The sequence below is a fragment of the Salminus brasiliensis genome, chromosome 13 (assembly GCF_030463535.1).
Source record: "Salminus brasiliensis chromosome 13, fSalBra1.hap2, whole genome shotgun sequence".
Taxonomy (NCBI): domain Eukaryota; kingdom Metazoa; phylum Chordata; class Actinopteri; order Characiformes; family Bryconidae; genus Salminus; species Salminus brasiliensis.
In genome coordinates, this window is record NC_132890.1 from 6543519 (window position 1) to 6556916 (window position 13398).

The 13398-nt window shown below is 41.3% G+C and overlaps 1 protein-coding gene across 2 annotated transcripts in view; it reads right to left on the minus strand.

The window, feature by feature from the left end:
* The window catches only part of LOC140575020 (protein arginine N-methyltransferase 8-B), a 36854-nt gene that overhangs the window by 4985 nt on the left and 18471 nt on the right, over nt 1-13398 (minus strand). For both annotated transcript variants that reach the window (XM_072695141.1, XM_072695140.1), the window contains exons 6-8: nt 12387-12474; nt 8215-8330; nt 5677-5827 (exon numbers count right to left, since the gene is read on the minus strand). In XM_072695141.1, coding sequence (XP_072551242.1) covers nt 5677-5827; nt 8215-8330; nt 12387-12474 — 355 coding nt within the window. The remainder of the gene's footprint in view (nt 1-5676; nt 5828-8214; nt 8331-12386; nt 12475-13398) is intronic.

Genomic DNA, 13398 nt, shown 5'->3' on the forward strand with positions numbered 1-13398 from the left:
GCGGAATGTATTTGTTAGATGGGGTGTCCACAAACATTTGGACATGTAGTGTTAATTTGACAAAAAGACAAATTTGACACACCCTTTTTCACTAATCACAGTTATTTGCATATGATATGCAGTGAAGGGAAGCTGCTGTGTTCTCAGACTCGCTCTCAGTATTCGATGCATGCTCAGGCATCGCTATGAAGCCTGCCAGATTCACCCTCTCACTTGAACCTTTCTTCATACAAAATATCTCATTGCTCTCAAGTACGTGAGGTTAGTATCTCTGTATGTGTGTGTGTATGTGTGTGTGTGTGTGTGTGTGTGTCTGTCTGTGTTCCTGTGGGTGTTTGTGAGTGAGCGTTTATCTCTGCCAGGTGCACTCTGCTGATATTGAACTACTCCACCTGTGAGGGAGGACCGGTGCTGAGAGACCAATTGACCAAGCTGCAAAAGGTCAAGAGAACTTCAATGTGCTCTCAGATCAAAGCGGCCAGCCTGACTGCGCCATTCTCAGCTTTAAGGCTATTGACAGGGCTGAGCCTCATCTCGTATCGCACGCAGTGAGAGGTTAAATGGGACCTGATATATCAGGCTACCACACGGGCCTTTAAATGTGCTGTTCTGTGGAAACCCTCATCAGTACCAAGCTCAGAGAAAATGAATGAGTGCATTGAATTTGGAGATGGAGCCAGGTTACAGCCTCCACCCAGCAGGGTTAGCTGTAAGACAGTGTTACACCTACGCCTCTCCAGAAAAGTAGTGGGTGAAGAACATATCTTTCCATTTAAAACGCTTTTTAGTCTCAGATTAATCTTGAAGCATACTATACACTCATTTGCCACAACTTTAAAACCACCTGCCTAATAACCTGTAGGTGACCTATGGAGGCATGAGCTCCACAAGACCCCTGAAGGTGTCCTGTGGTTCCTGGCAACAAGATATTAGCAGCAGATTCTTTAAGGCCTGTAAGTTGTGAGGTGGGACCTCCAAGGATCACATCAGTGAGCCTTGGGCTGGTTGATTCCACAGGTTGTCTTACTTGGAGCACTCTTGGTAGGCACCAACCACCAAGCATACTGGCAACACTTTACAAGACCTGATGTTTCGGAGATGTTCTGACCTCAGTGCCTCAGATTCTTACGTTTGCCTATTTGTCCTGCTTCCAACACACCACCTTCAAGAATGGACTGTTCATCTGCTGCCTAATATGCATAATGTTACTAATGTTATGGCTAATCTAATCTAAGCTCTGGTCCAATTAGTTCCTTCCATCCTTTGCAATGATAATAATAACCCATTAATGAGGCTATTATTTTATATTTTATATTATATTATATTATATTTTATATTATTTCTCAAACAAAGCATTCGGTTGTGTCCCAATCTGCCCACTTGAAACTCAACTTGAAGCACAAACATGACGCTGAAGCTGAAGAGGCCCAAAGATGATAAAGCATCAAAGCCATAAACTGATAAGCGTGGTAATACATCAAACCTAATAGAACATGACAGCATACTGAATAAATCTGTATAAAGAAAACTGCAGTTTTAGCTGCAAGAGAAACAGCCCTCCTTTTCTGATCCCCTCATCACCATCCAGGGCCATGACTTCACATCACAGCAGGATACCTAATTATCCAGCTTTCTTACTTCTGGAGATAAAAGTAAAGCTAGAGTTTCTTATTTATTTTTATGGGCAAAGGCACTGTTAGGCTGTCATCTAGAACTACAGCCAGTGTGTTTTCCTATATGCAGCAGAAAAGCAGCTAGGGTTAGGGAAAGGCTGCTCTCTGCATCACTGCAAGACTTTGAGAACCTTCCTGAATTGAAAAACACTGGGGTGAGTTTTGACAGAACAGCATGCTTTATATCTAGCTATTACATCATGTGAAAGTGAGCTCTCCTGCAAACAAGGTATGGAAAATATACTGTTCCAGTATCAGTATCAAATCTAAGTACTATGTTTGGGCACCCCCAGTAAAATGAATATTATGACCACCTACCTATAATAGTGGGAATAATCACCCTTGGCGTCGATGACATTAAGGAGACGTAGCAGGAACTGTATTAGGTGTGAGAAGGAGTTCATAAGGAGGTTAACTGGTCCACTGTGGCGTGTCGATTAGCACTTGTTGAAGTTATTCTGTTGTGCCACTGAGAGGAACCCAATGTGCAAAAAGTCCGTTCTCGGTACACCCTCACTACAGCGGCTCTAGAACATCCCACAAAGTTGGCAGTTTCGGAGATGCTACCACCCTTTGTCCGGTACACTACTGGACATCAGTCAAATTGCATCCTTTGCACATGATAATCATTTTGCACTCTGCTACAACTGACTGGTGTGCTCGCTTATTTATACATGCAGCAAACCCTGTCACGTGGCATCTGAGTTCATTCCAAACCAGTGGTGGTCAGGATATTCTGATTTGAGTGTATATATATATGCCATTTGACTGGTGTCCAAAAAGGCATGAAAATAGGGTGCCGGGCAAAGGGTGGTAGCATCTCTGAAACATAACCTTTACCTTCTGGTAAAAAATAGTGAACTGGACTACAACTTTCAACAGAGTGTAAAAGGTATGGACATTTCACTAGTTTTTGTAACGTCAGTGGCTCGTGGGAAACCACTGTCTGCTGTTGGGAGGAACTCAAAGTGCAAGAAGTGCATTCTCGGTACACCCTCACTACAGCGGCTCTAGAACATCCCACAAAGTTATCAGTTTCGGAGATACTACCACCCTTTGCCTGGCACTCTATTTTCATGCCTTTTTGGACATCAGTCAAATGGCATCTTATATATATATATATATATATATATATATATATATATAGAGAGAGAGAGAGAGAGAGAGAGTTTTGTTTTTACTTTCTGTCATTTGGGAAATCAATCAATCAGCAAAACAGGTTGTCCAGATTTTACGATATTTTCTTTAATATTAAAGTTCACTGTAATATTATTCGCAAGCTATTTTAGATAGTAAAACATACTGAAATGCAAGTGATCCATTAGCACCTGCATGTAAAACAATACTGGACTGGACTGAAATTTACTTAAAATTTACTTAATTAAAATATCATCACTGTAACACAAATCTTGTATTTCCATTTTTTGATCTTGACATTCCTTCTTTGAGCTTCTGAGATATTTAAAATTTGGTAGTTGTTCTTCACATTGTTTCAAACTGTCATGATGAATGGACCAATAGTAATGCTCCAAGACCACATGTGGAAATTTGACCTTGACTTCCATTGAAGTTAAGCAGTTTTTTTTTTCTCGATCTGCTGTAGATTTACCCATTTTGAACTACAGCGCAGCTCAGCTGCATTGTCTTTTCCTACAGAAGGCACATCGTTTAGGAAACAAGGTGTCTATCTGCTACATATGCCTTACAGGATAAGACTGGAAATCAATGGCAGTGTCCAGCTTCATTTAAATCTTAGATTATACGTTTGATAAGACGCATGGTCTTCAGGACTGTCAGAGGCCCTGAAAACGAATGACATTTAATCAATGGAGAAAACAGACATCTAGACCTTTAAAATAAAAGAGACTTGCCATACTGCTAAACCTACATAGCGCCACAAGGTGGCAACACTGCTTCACCGCAATTCACTGCTGCCTGTCCTCTTCCAAATACATGAAAAGGAAACATCTTTTATGCCTTTTTGTCCTCCTAGCTTATCCCAGAATGATAAGTGCCTCCATCTATGACTGTAAACGTAGCATCAGTCTGGAGGAGTTCCAGCTGCTCACACTTTGTCCGGCGGGCAGAAAGCTGCTGCGTCTGCCCAAACCAACAGCTGTATAAGCAGGGTGCTACACTCTGGAAGGGCACAGCTCAGCAGAGATTAGTGTCCTGCATTTTCTCTCACTCTGAGTTCAACTCAAGCTTGAGTCTGAGCCTGGAGTCTGATACGTCTGGTCTAAAGCAAAGCTGGAAACATTACAGCCTGAGCCGAACCAAGGCTACGGTCACACCGCAGGTAAAAGAGGCCCGAATGAGCCACTTTCATATGTGGTACTCAAATCCGCTACATATCCGATACGCAGCAATGCCACTCACTCTGAAGCGACAGATCAGAGTTCACCCAAATTTTACATCAACAAAAGAGACAGAAACATGGGCGACGGCAGTGAGGGATAGCGAGGTGACGCTCTGTGTTTGAGGAAATTTTCTGATACATATCCGTTGAGGAAATGTGATACATATCCGCTACGTATCCTGGTTCATTGTTACCATTCTTGTGTTTTGTGTGTTTTTTTTATTCTTGTAAGAAATTTGTGTTTTCACATTAACCATTTGAAGTACTGCCTCTGAACTATGGGGTTAGGTATCAGTTATGTAAAACCTGGCATTGGAGAAAGTCCAAAAGATGGGCACGGCCACAGGAGGGCGCTGCTGCAACATCAAAGGAAAATTAAAAACCTAAAAAAAAAACAAGTTTGAAGAAACCAAGGACACAAACCAAAGAAGTGGCCGTGACTGAATATCAAGCCCTTTTTACAGCGAGCTCAGTTTCAGTGATAAATCCAGCTGATGGAGATGAAACTGAAACTCCATGTAAAGGTACACGTATTTGTCACTGTACAGCGAAATGTGTCCTCCACATTTAACCCATCTGGTAGTGAACACACACACACACACGTGTGTTAGGGGCAGTGAGTACACACACACACACACACACACACACACACACACACACACACACACACACACACAGCGGTGGGCAGCCAGCTCAAGGGCCTTGCTCAAGGGCCTTGCTCAAGGGCCTTGCTCAAGGGCCTTGCTCAAGGGCCTTGCTCAAGGGCCCAACAGTAGCAGCTTGCCAAGGCCGGGAAGCGAACCCACAACCCTGTTATCGATAACCCGGTGCTCTAACCGCTGAGCCACCACTGCCCCTGCAGTGAAGCACTGCTCTTTTGCGCATGTGTGTCGGTTTAGGAGAGTGAAGTGTTAGCTATAGATCACACTATAAAAGAGCCGAAAAACATTGGATTTGGTGAGAAAATTGGATTTGTGTCACTTTACCTGCAGTGGGAACGTAACCCAAGGCATCAAGTTTTGAATCTGAGCCTGACTTGAGACCAAATCCAGCCTGTTGGTTAGCTTAGCAAGAATGTTAAGTTACCTAGCCACAATGACAGTCATCAGCAGTTGATGTAGTTGACACAAATACACAGAAGTATTCAGATATTTAAATTAATGTTCGGATTTCAAACTCAGCAAACTCCAGATTCTTAATTATTTAAGTTAATAAAAAATTATACATACTAAAGTTAGAATAAATTAATGCCCAAATTAAGCAAAGGAGGGAGCTAAAAGTGGGAGATGGGCTATGATAAGCCTAACCATAAAATGCCCACATAATTTCCTCATACCGTTTCGGTGGCAAACATCTGTAAGAAAAGGAGCTCAAACGCAGTCAAATCACTAAAACCACAGATATTGAACAGTTCCTTTACCTTCTAAGAACAGATAAAGTCTGTTAACAGAACCTAGAACACTCCTAAGAGCACTCTAAAAGAACACAGCGGTAAAAACAAAGGATCAGGACTAGCTCAGGCTTCAAACAGCCGATAGCTGTCCGGACCAGCCCTGGACATCCGTGGTTGAAGCTCTAGTCTAAAGTGAAGTGAAGCAAACCAGGCTGGTCATTACAGAACCACAGGGGATTAGAGTACAGCACCTGTGGAGAAGCCTGTCTTCTTATGACACTTGGTGAACTCGATGTTGAAGTAGGTGACGAGGGCGTGAACATAGTCGTTCCTCTGGATCTGCAGGCAGAAGGTTGAGGTAAAGGCCAGGTCCTCTGGCTTCACTGTGTAGATGTCCACCTCCTGAAGAACACAGAGCAGTCATAAAACACTAGACACGACGGCACCAAAATCATTTGGACGAAAGCATTCATCTCTATTAGAGAGCTTTTACGAGAAAAAAGCTTGCACTCGTCTCTGTGTCTGTCTGAAATGTCAGTACGCTAATGCTGCAGTAAGGACACCAGGCTGCTCTTCTTCAGCCCTAGGAGAAGCCTGGACATGATCAGAGATGTTTATAGCAGCTCAATCAGGTCTTATCATCTGCCCAAACCACTGAGTCCATCTTGACAGTGCTTGACAGTTTATCACACAAGCAAAACAATCTGCTCTCTCTCTTTCTCTCTCTCTCTCTCTCTCTCTCTCTCTCCTTTATTACTGCACTCTTAGCCTCACTCGCTCTCCCTTCCACATCAGACTGCACATCTCTTTGTAACTGAATCCAATGTTCAATTTATTTTGGGAATTAAAGGTTATTTGAGACTTTTTGAATCAATTCAACCCTCCACAAAAATCAAACAAGTCAATTGTTTCTCACCTTGGGTTCCGTTAATCTGTCGTACATTCGAATAAATGTGCAGAGGCTAAAACAATACAATCTAATAAGCCACTGTGGAAGGTTAGTGGAGGACACAACGCACTCCTTAGTCTAGACTTGAATTGGCATGCACAGCACTGTTCTATCTGCAGACAAGGACAGTGAAATGGAAAAAGCACACTCAAATATCCTTCTATTCACATATTGCCGCTGTTGGACAGAAACCTCGTATCTCCAAAACGGCAACTTTACAGCAGAAGGAAAAATACCTTCTTCACTTTCAATTGAAGTCGATGGAAAACGATTTCATTGCAGGTGAACTGACAGATTTACATTATCCCAAAAAGTGGGAAAAAGGCAAAAATGGAGATGCAAGGTTTTTGTGCATGACATTGATAAAATACATTATATGGACAAAAGTATTGGGACACCTGCTCGTGCATAGTTGTTTCTGAAAATCAAGGGGATTAAAAGAGTATCCTGCTTTTGATGATGTGACTCTCTCAACTATCCAGGGAGGAAGGCTTTCTAAAAGAGTTTGGAGCACTGCTGTGAGGATTTGTGAGGTCACAGATCTCATTCATATAAATTATTAGGCATTTATCGTACATTTCTAAAAAATGACTGATTGTGACCACAGGAGGGCGCTGCTGCAGCATTAAAGGAAAATATAAACCTAAATTTTTTTTTAAAGAAAACAAGGACGCAAACCAAAGAAGTGGGCGTGGCCGAATAATGTGCACTTTTTACAGCAAGCTCAAACGCAGTCTTGGTCATAAGCCCAGCTGTTAGCCAGCCGTCGCTGTGGCATCTCCTCCCATCTCCAATATGGGAACTTTACAGCAGAAGGAAAAAAATACCTTATTCACTTTTAATGCAAGTCATTGTAAAAAACTTTCAAATTATGTCAAAAAGTGAAAAAAAAGTTTTTTGGGGTGACTTTGACAAAATACATGTTATGGACAAAAGTATTGGGACACCTGCTCATGCATAGTTTCTTCTCAATTCAGGGGTATTAAAAAATAATCTATCCTGCTTTTGTTGGAGTAGCTCTCTCAACTGTCCAGAGAAGAAGGCTTTCTACTAGATTTTAGAACATTGCTGCGAGGATTTGACTGCATTCAGCGACAACAGCATTAGCAAGGTCAGGATGTTGGATAATCATCACCCACCTCAACCCCAGTGATCCAACTCATCCCAAAACTATTGAATGGAGCACTATCCATCATTCCAAAGAACACAGTCCCACTGCTCCACAGCTCAATGCTGGGGGGCTTTATACCCATCTAGACCACACCTGGCATTAGGCAACATGGAGCAAATAGGTTAATGTTTATCTGCTCCAGAGAGTCCTATTCTATTGGCAGTGCTTCTCTGCAGTGACTAACAAGCTGTGTATGTGTGTGCATTTGCACATCTGTGCCAGCAATGAGTGCAGCTTAATGTAGCTGAATGCATTCATTAGAAGGGGTGTCCACAAACATTTGTACATACAGTGTACATGTTTACATTGGGCACGTCTATCAGATCATGAACAGGGACTGAGATTCGTACATTTGTACATCTGTGAGCTGCTCGAAACCCCTTAGAGACTCAGACCTCCTTGCATGAATTCAAATGAACCCGATCAAGCCAATCATCATCCCTCTCAGCCCATTATCCAGCACTTCATTGTGAAATGAGATTTCATTTCTATGGATCATTATACAGCAGCCATGCTTCGTTAGGGAACTAATGATCAGGCAAAACACTGTAATGTGCAGCCTTTATTTATTAACTTTTAAAAACACACACTCAGAGCTCCTCGAGTGCTCATGATCCAGGCCTGAACTTGAATGCGTATGAATGAAGCAAAAAGTGAAGAGAAACGTACTTTGATTAAGCAAGCGTTGGTCACCACTTGCTTGGGGTCCACTATGTCCACCAGTGGCTCTCTCATTGCGACATTTCTGATGCAGGTCATGTCAAAGCCGTACACGTTCTCCCACCCTGCAGACACAGACACACGCTAGTCGGAATCCATGTTACCGAAGCACTTAGTTGGCAGCCAGGGTGTGAAATCTCTTCCAGCCTCAGATCAGTGGTCCAGACATAATCAGTGACAGAGACAGAGTAATGAATCACTTAGTTACCTTTCCTCTGAGAAATCTAAACACTTCGGAAGGATCAAAATGCCCTAAGAAGTGCACGACTCAGGAGAGGCCTTGCTGTGAGTGTTCCCCACACATATCGGTATTGGTATATGGATGCACTTAGAGCCGTTTAAAGGAGCATTATGTAAGAAATGGTATTTGTTTTGCTCCTGGGTTCCCCCTACAGTTGTGTAGTGTAAAATTATTCATTGTGCCTCGAGCGCCCCATTATGGACAGCTGATCACATGCATTTGTTGAGGATAGAAGTGACAAAAGTATGTGGACTGAGACAATAGAGTAATAATATAGGATTTTACACAAATATGACTCAGTTCTGAAGCATTAGCTTTGGCGAGAGGTCTCATGCACCTCTACCAAAGTTCCATAGTGCAGTAGCAATAGCACCTGATGTGGCAGTGACAGAGGCGCCACTCTCCCTGTTACAGTCAGTGTAACATCAGAAAGGCTGAAAGGTAAAGACACAAGGCTAAATTGCTACATACTGTTGCTTTAAAGAGATGGTTAGTATGTGATGAAGTGAGTGTTTCTTACTAGCTGTCATTAAAGACCCATCAACCAACGAACCAACCAAGCAACTAACCCTAATACTTGGTAGATTGGTAGGTAGTTAGGTAGGGTTAGCTTGATTGATGTGGGGGTAAGCTGGTGGATTCACCAGCTTACCACACCATCAATAAGCTAACGCTACCTACCTAGCTACCAACCTACCAAGTATTAGGGTTAGTTGCTTGGTTGGTTCGTTGGTTGGTCCGTGGGTGGGTGTGAGGGTGTGTAATTTGGTGGGTGGGTGCTCAGGTTGGTGGGTAGGCTGATGGGTCTAGGTATGTAAGTGGAGAGGGAGGGGGGTAGACAGAAATTGCAGTTTTATAGCTGGCACAAAGGCTTTTCTGAGCAATGCCATTGAAGAACCACTTATGGTTCCGTTAAGAACCATGTTTGTAACCTTTACATCCATCATTTGTGGCACCTTTACCTATGTAGCAAGTGTAGCATTAAACATATTTGCATATGTGGGGTCTTTTAGCATCATATGGTATTGTATTATGTTGCTTGTGATATGGACTTCACCTCAAAGCATATTTCAAAACTGGTGCTAGCCCTGCATACTGATTCAGGACCTGCCATATCTGTGTCTGCACTGTTCTTATTATTCATGAATGCAAATGTGTGAAGCTTTTTTTTTTTTACAAAAAGTACTCACCCAGAAGTGATAAAATACATCATCTCAGAGACATTTGAATTTCAGGCTGTTCAGGCAGTTTTCTGCAGCATGTCTACAGTATAATATTTCCTGACTAAGCTAAACAAGTGTCCAGTACAGCATGTTGATGGAGCTGGATAGTTGTAGGGTAGGGTAACATACAATAGTGGTCCGAAGTTTACATACACTCAGCAAGGACATTGATGCCATAGAAGTACTGGGCTTTCAAAGACTTCTTTAGGCTGTTCTTTTCTGGGGCTGAGTGAGCGTCATTCTCTGGGGCTATTTATAATAAAGAAAGAGAACTACCTCAGAATTCTTTAGCATGACCTCAAACTATCAGCTAGACGGTGGTAACTTGGACATAATTGGGTCTTACAACAGGACAGGGACCTCAAAAACACATTAAAGGTGGCTGAGGATGGATAAAGCAGGCTAACATTAAGTCCTGACCTCAACACCGTTGAAGATATGTGGACTATGACTATAAGTAATTTAACTGAGCTCTAACAATTCCTCAAAAAGAGAGTGGTCAATTATACTGGATGCTTGTTGATGGCCACCAAAAGTATCTGGTCAGGGTGCTACTTGCTAAGGGACACCTAATGAAATATTAGCTGTGCTGTATGTATTATTGTGGCCCTGTATGTATAATTGTGACCTTACAGCGGTATACCAGTTTTAGGTGTAGAGGATATGCATTGACAGCACATTTCTACTGGAACATGCCCCCTTTAGTCGAACTGAGTGGCAAACTGAAACCGACCAAACCGGGAAGGAAACAAGCCATTATCTGCTCAAGTTAAAGGCAGTTGGACTCGACAGTAATCCATACAAACTAGCCAAGACCAATGGTCCATGGACCCTGATGTGTAGCCAGGAACGTCCAGCTAACTGAGGCTCAAATCACACATGTTTAGAGGGTAAAGCCTCATATCTGAGAGCACAGTTAAGTGAATGAACCTAGGAGTGTTCCAGGAGATATCCAATATTTTCAGGCACATCTAGTAGACTGATTCATTTGCTTGCTCGCAACTATGGTGGGCTTGTTTTTTTGCCCACCTGTTTTTAGAGCGTGACTTCACCAATCAGTGACCTCCCACATGTTTTGGTGTCTGGCTTCCAGTAGCTTTTCTTTTCTTGAGTTTTCGGAAGTTTGTAAAATAAGTGCTCCAGATTCCTGCAGAATCAGTTAATCCGTCAATCATTCAACAGGTCTTTTTGTGATGTTTTGTGTTTTAGTGGCATTTACACTGACCGATAAGGCTGCCACTCAGCCAGGCTTTTTTCACTCAATGGGTGTAACTGCAGTGACTCTAGCCACCTGTGGCGACATGTGCGTACTCTCTATACCATGGTATGAAAATTGAATATATATATATATATATATATATATATATATATATGTGTGTGTGTGTGTGTGTGTGTGTGTGTGTGTGCATTTGTTTAATCAAAATCCTTCTGTTTTCATTCCATTGAGGGTCACTGTATCTGATAATAATAATAATAAGAAGAAGAAGAAGAAGAAGAGAAAGAAGAATAGTGAAATACTGTATGCTGTGTACTGTAATACCATAAAAGCAAGATATTTTCTAAGAGGGTTATCATATTGTTCAAATCTAATACTGTTGCAACCCTAGTGCTGATTTCAGAACCCAACCCCCCCCCCAAATTCAACTTTTTTTCTATTAAAGATATATATTTTCACTTATTAAATTATTCTTAAGTTCAAAGAAATTAAATTTAATTCCTAGTATTGGCATGACATTCATGTCCATGATTATTGTATGTACATATCATAGTTTCAGGAAAACTGTCAGACCACAAAAATCTGAGCAAAAGAAAAGTTTACTGTTTATCCAATCAGACAAGTGGGATCAACACTGCTATCCACTGTCTGCCACCAATCTTTACATGTAAACTATTAATTAAAAATCAATACTGTGTTTTTAACAATCGATACAGTATTACAAAACATAATATCACAATATTATGTTCGATAAAGAGATATTTTTTACACCCCCAAAGGATGGAATATGTGATTGTATTAATGTTCTCAATCTAACATTATGCTTCTTAGAGATATTTGGACAGTATACCCTGTATATTGTCGCTGTCACATAAAAACCATGTATATCCATCAACTTTACCAAACAACAAGCAAGTTTTAAAGTACTGTATGTCAAAAAGTGAAAATGGCCAAAATGGAGATACAAGGTTTTGCATGCCAGCACCATTACACTGATAACCCTGTATAACATATGCTGATGAAACCCTGTCATGCTGTTGTGATAGTCCTGTCTCACCCAGGGGACGTCCACTGTTAAAAGTCTGGGTGACTTACCCCAGTGTTCTTGGCCTGACAAGGCAGCAGCAGCAGCAGCTCCCACTGTTGTTTTCCCACTGCTGTCCCATAGCTGACAGGCGTTACAACTTGGATTCTGTTAGGAGAATATGTGTGTATGTGTGTGTGTGTGTGTACAGAGTGTAAAGAGGACAATCTCCCCCAGAGCAGCAGCTTTACAGAGCCGTGTTGCTCAGATGTGATGTTTGATGATTCTACTGTAATATCGATCATCACACAGCCCGCAGCGCTGTGGCTGTGAAATGAAGCCGCGTCAAATGCTCTTTCCTTCTCCCTCGTGTGTGTGTGTGTGTGTGTGTGTGTGTGTGTGTGTATACACACTCACAGTGGATCTTGAAGTCCTTGTACTGCCTGTCCTCAATGGCCACAATATAGAGAGCAGCACGGTCTGGAAACATCAGGCCACCGGGTTTCTATAAAAAGAATGCAGAGTGTCTAGTCAGGAATGTATACCCACCCTCACACACACACACACACACACACACACACTACTGTTCAGAAATGTAAGCCAGCTAGTATTTGCTTGTACGACACTCCTCAACATTAAAACACATGAAAGGTGTAAAAAAGTGATCTTGTGAGTTTGAGGCTTGGTTCTGAGTTTATTCAGTAAAGCTCAGCTATTACATGAATTTGCTCAGTTCAAGGATTCAAGGAGACTTTATTGTCATTTGCATCGCATGTGCTACATGGGGTGGAATGAAATTGAGATCAAGGCCCCAGTTACACATAAGAGCAATTATGAATAAATAAAATAATAATAATAATACAAAAATCTAGACAAACCAGCACATCTGGTTTTACGAAGGCTAACACTTTACATTAAGGCTTGAAAATGAACTGAGGCTGGGTGATATGGTCAAATATTTGTATCACAGGATTTTGGCTGTTTTTTAATTTATTTATTATTTATTTTTCCATGACTAGAACTTTATACATGTTTATAAATGTGGCTTATTCCTGTGTCAAGAGTACATAGAATATAAAAAAACTGTCATTTTTAAAAAAGAATTTTATTTTTATATAATAAGGGCAATTAGTAATGTAGACTTTGCTTTGCCCCACAAAATAAGTGACCAACTTGTTTATTGGGTAAATTGGTAGTAATGTGTACTCAAGTCAAACGTGTACTTAAGTCATATTTTAGGAAGGTTAACAATTTACATTAAGGGTTGAAAATGAACTGAGGCTGAGTTTTTTTATTTTTTTATTATTTATTTTGGCATGACTGGGTCTTAAATGTGATAAATGTGGCTTATTCCTGTGTCAAGAGTACATAGAATATAATGAATTTAATTTTTTTTTTAATAATAGTAATGAGTAATGTAGACTTTCCT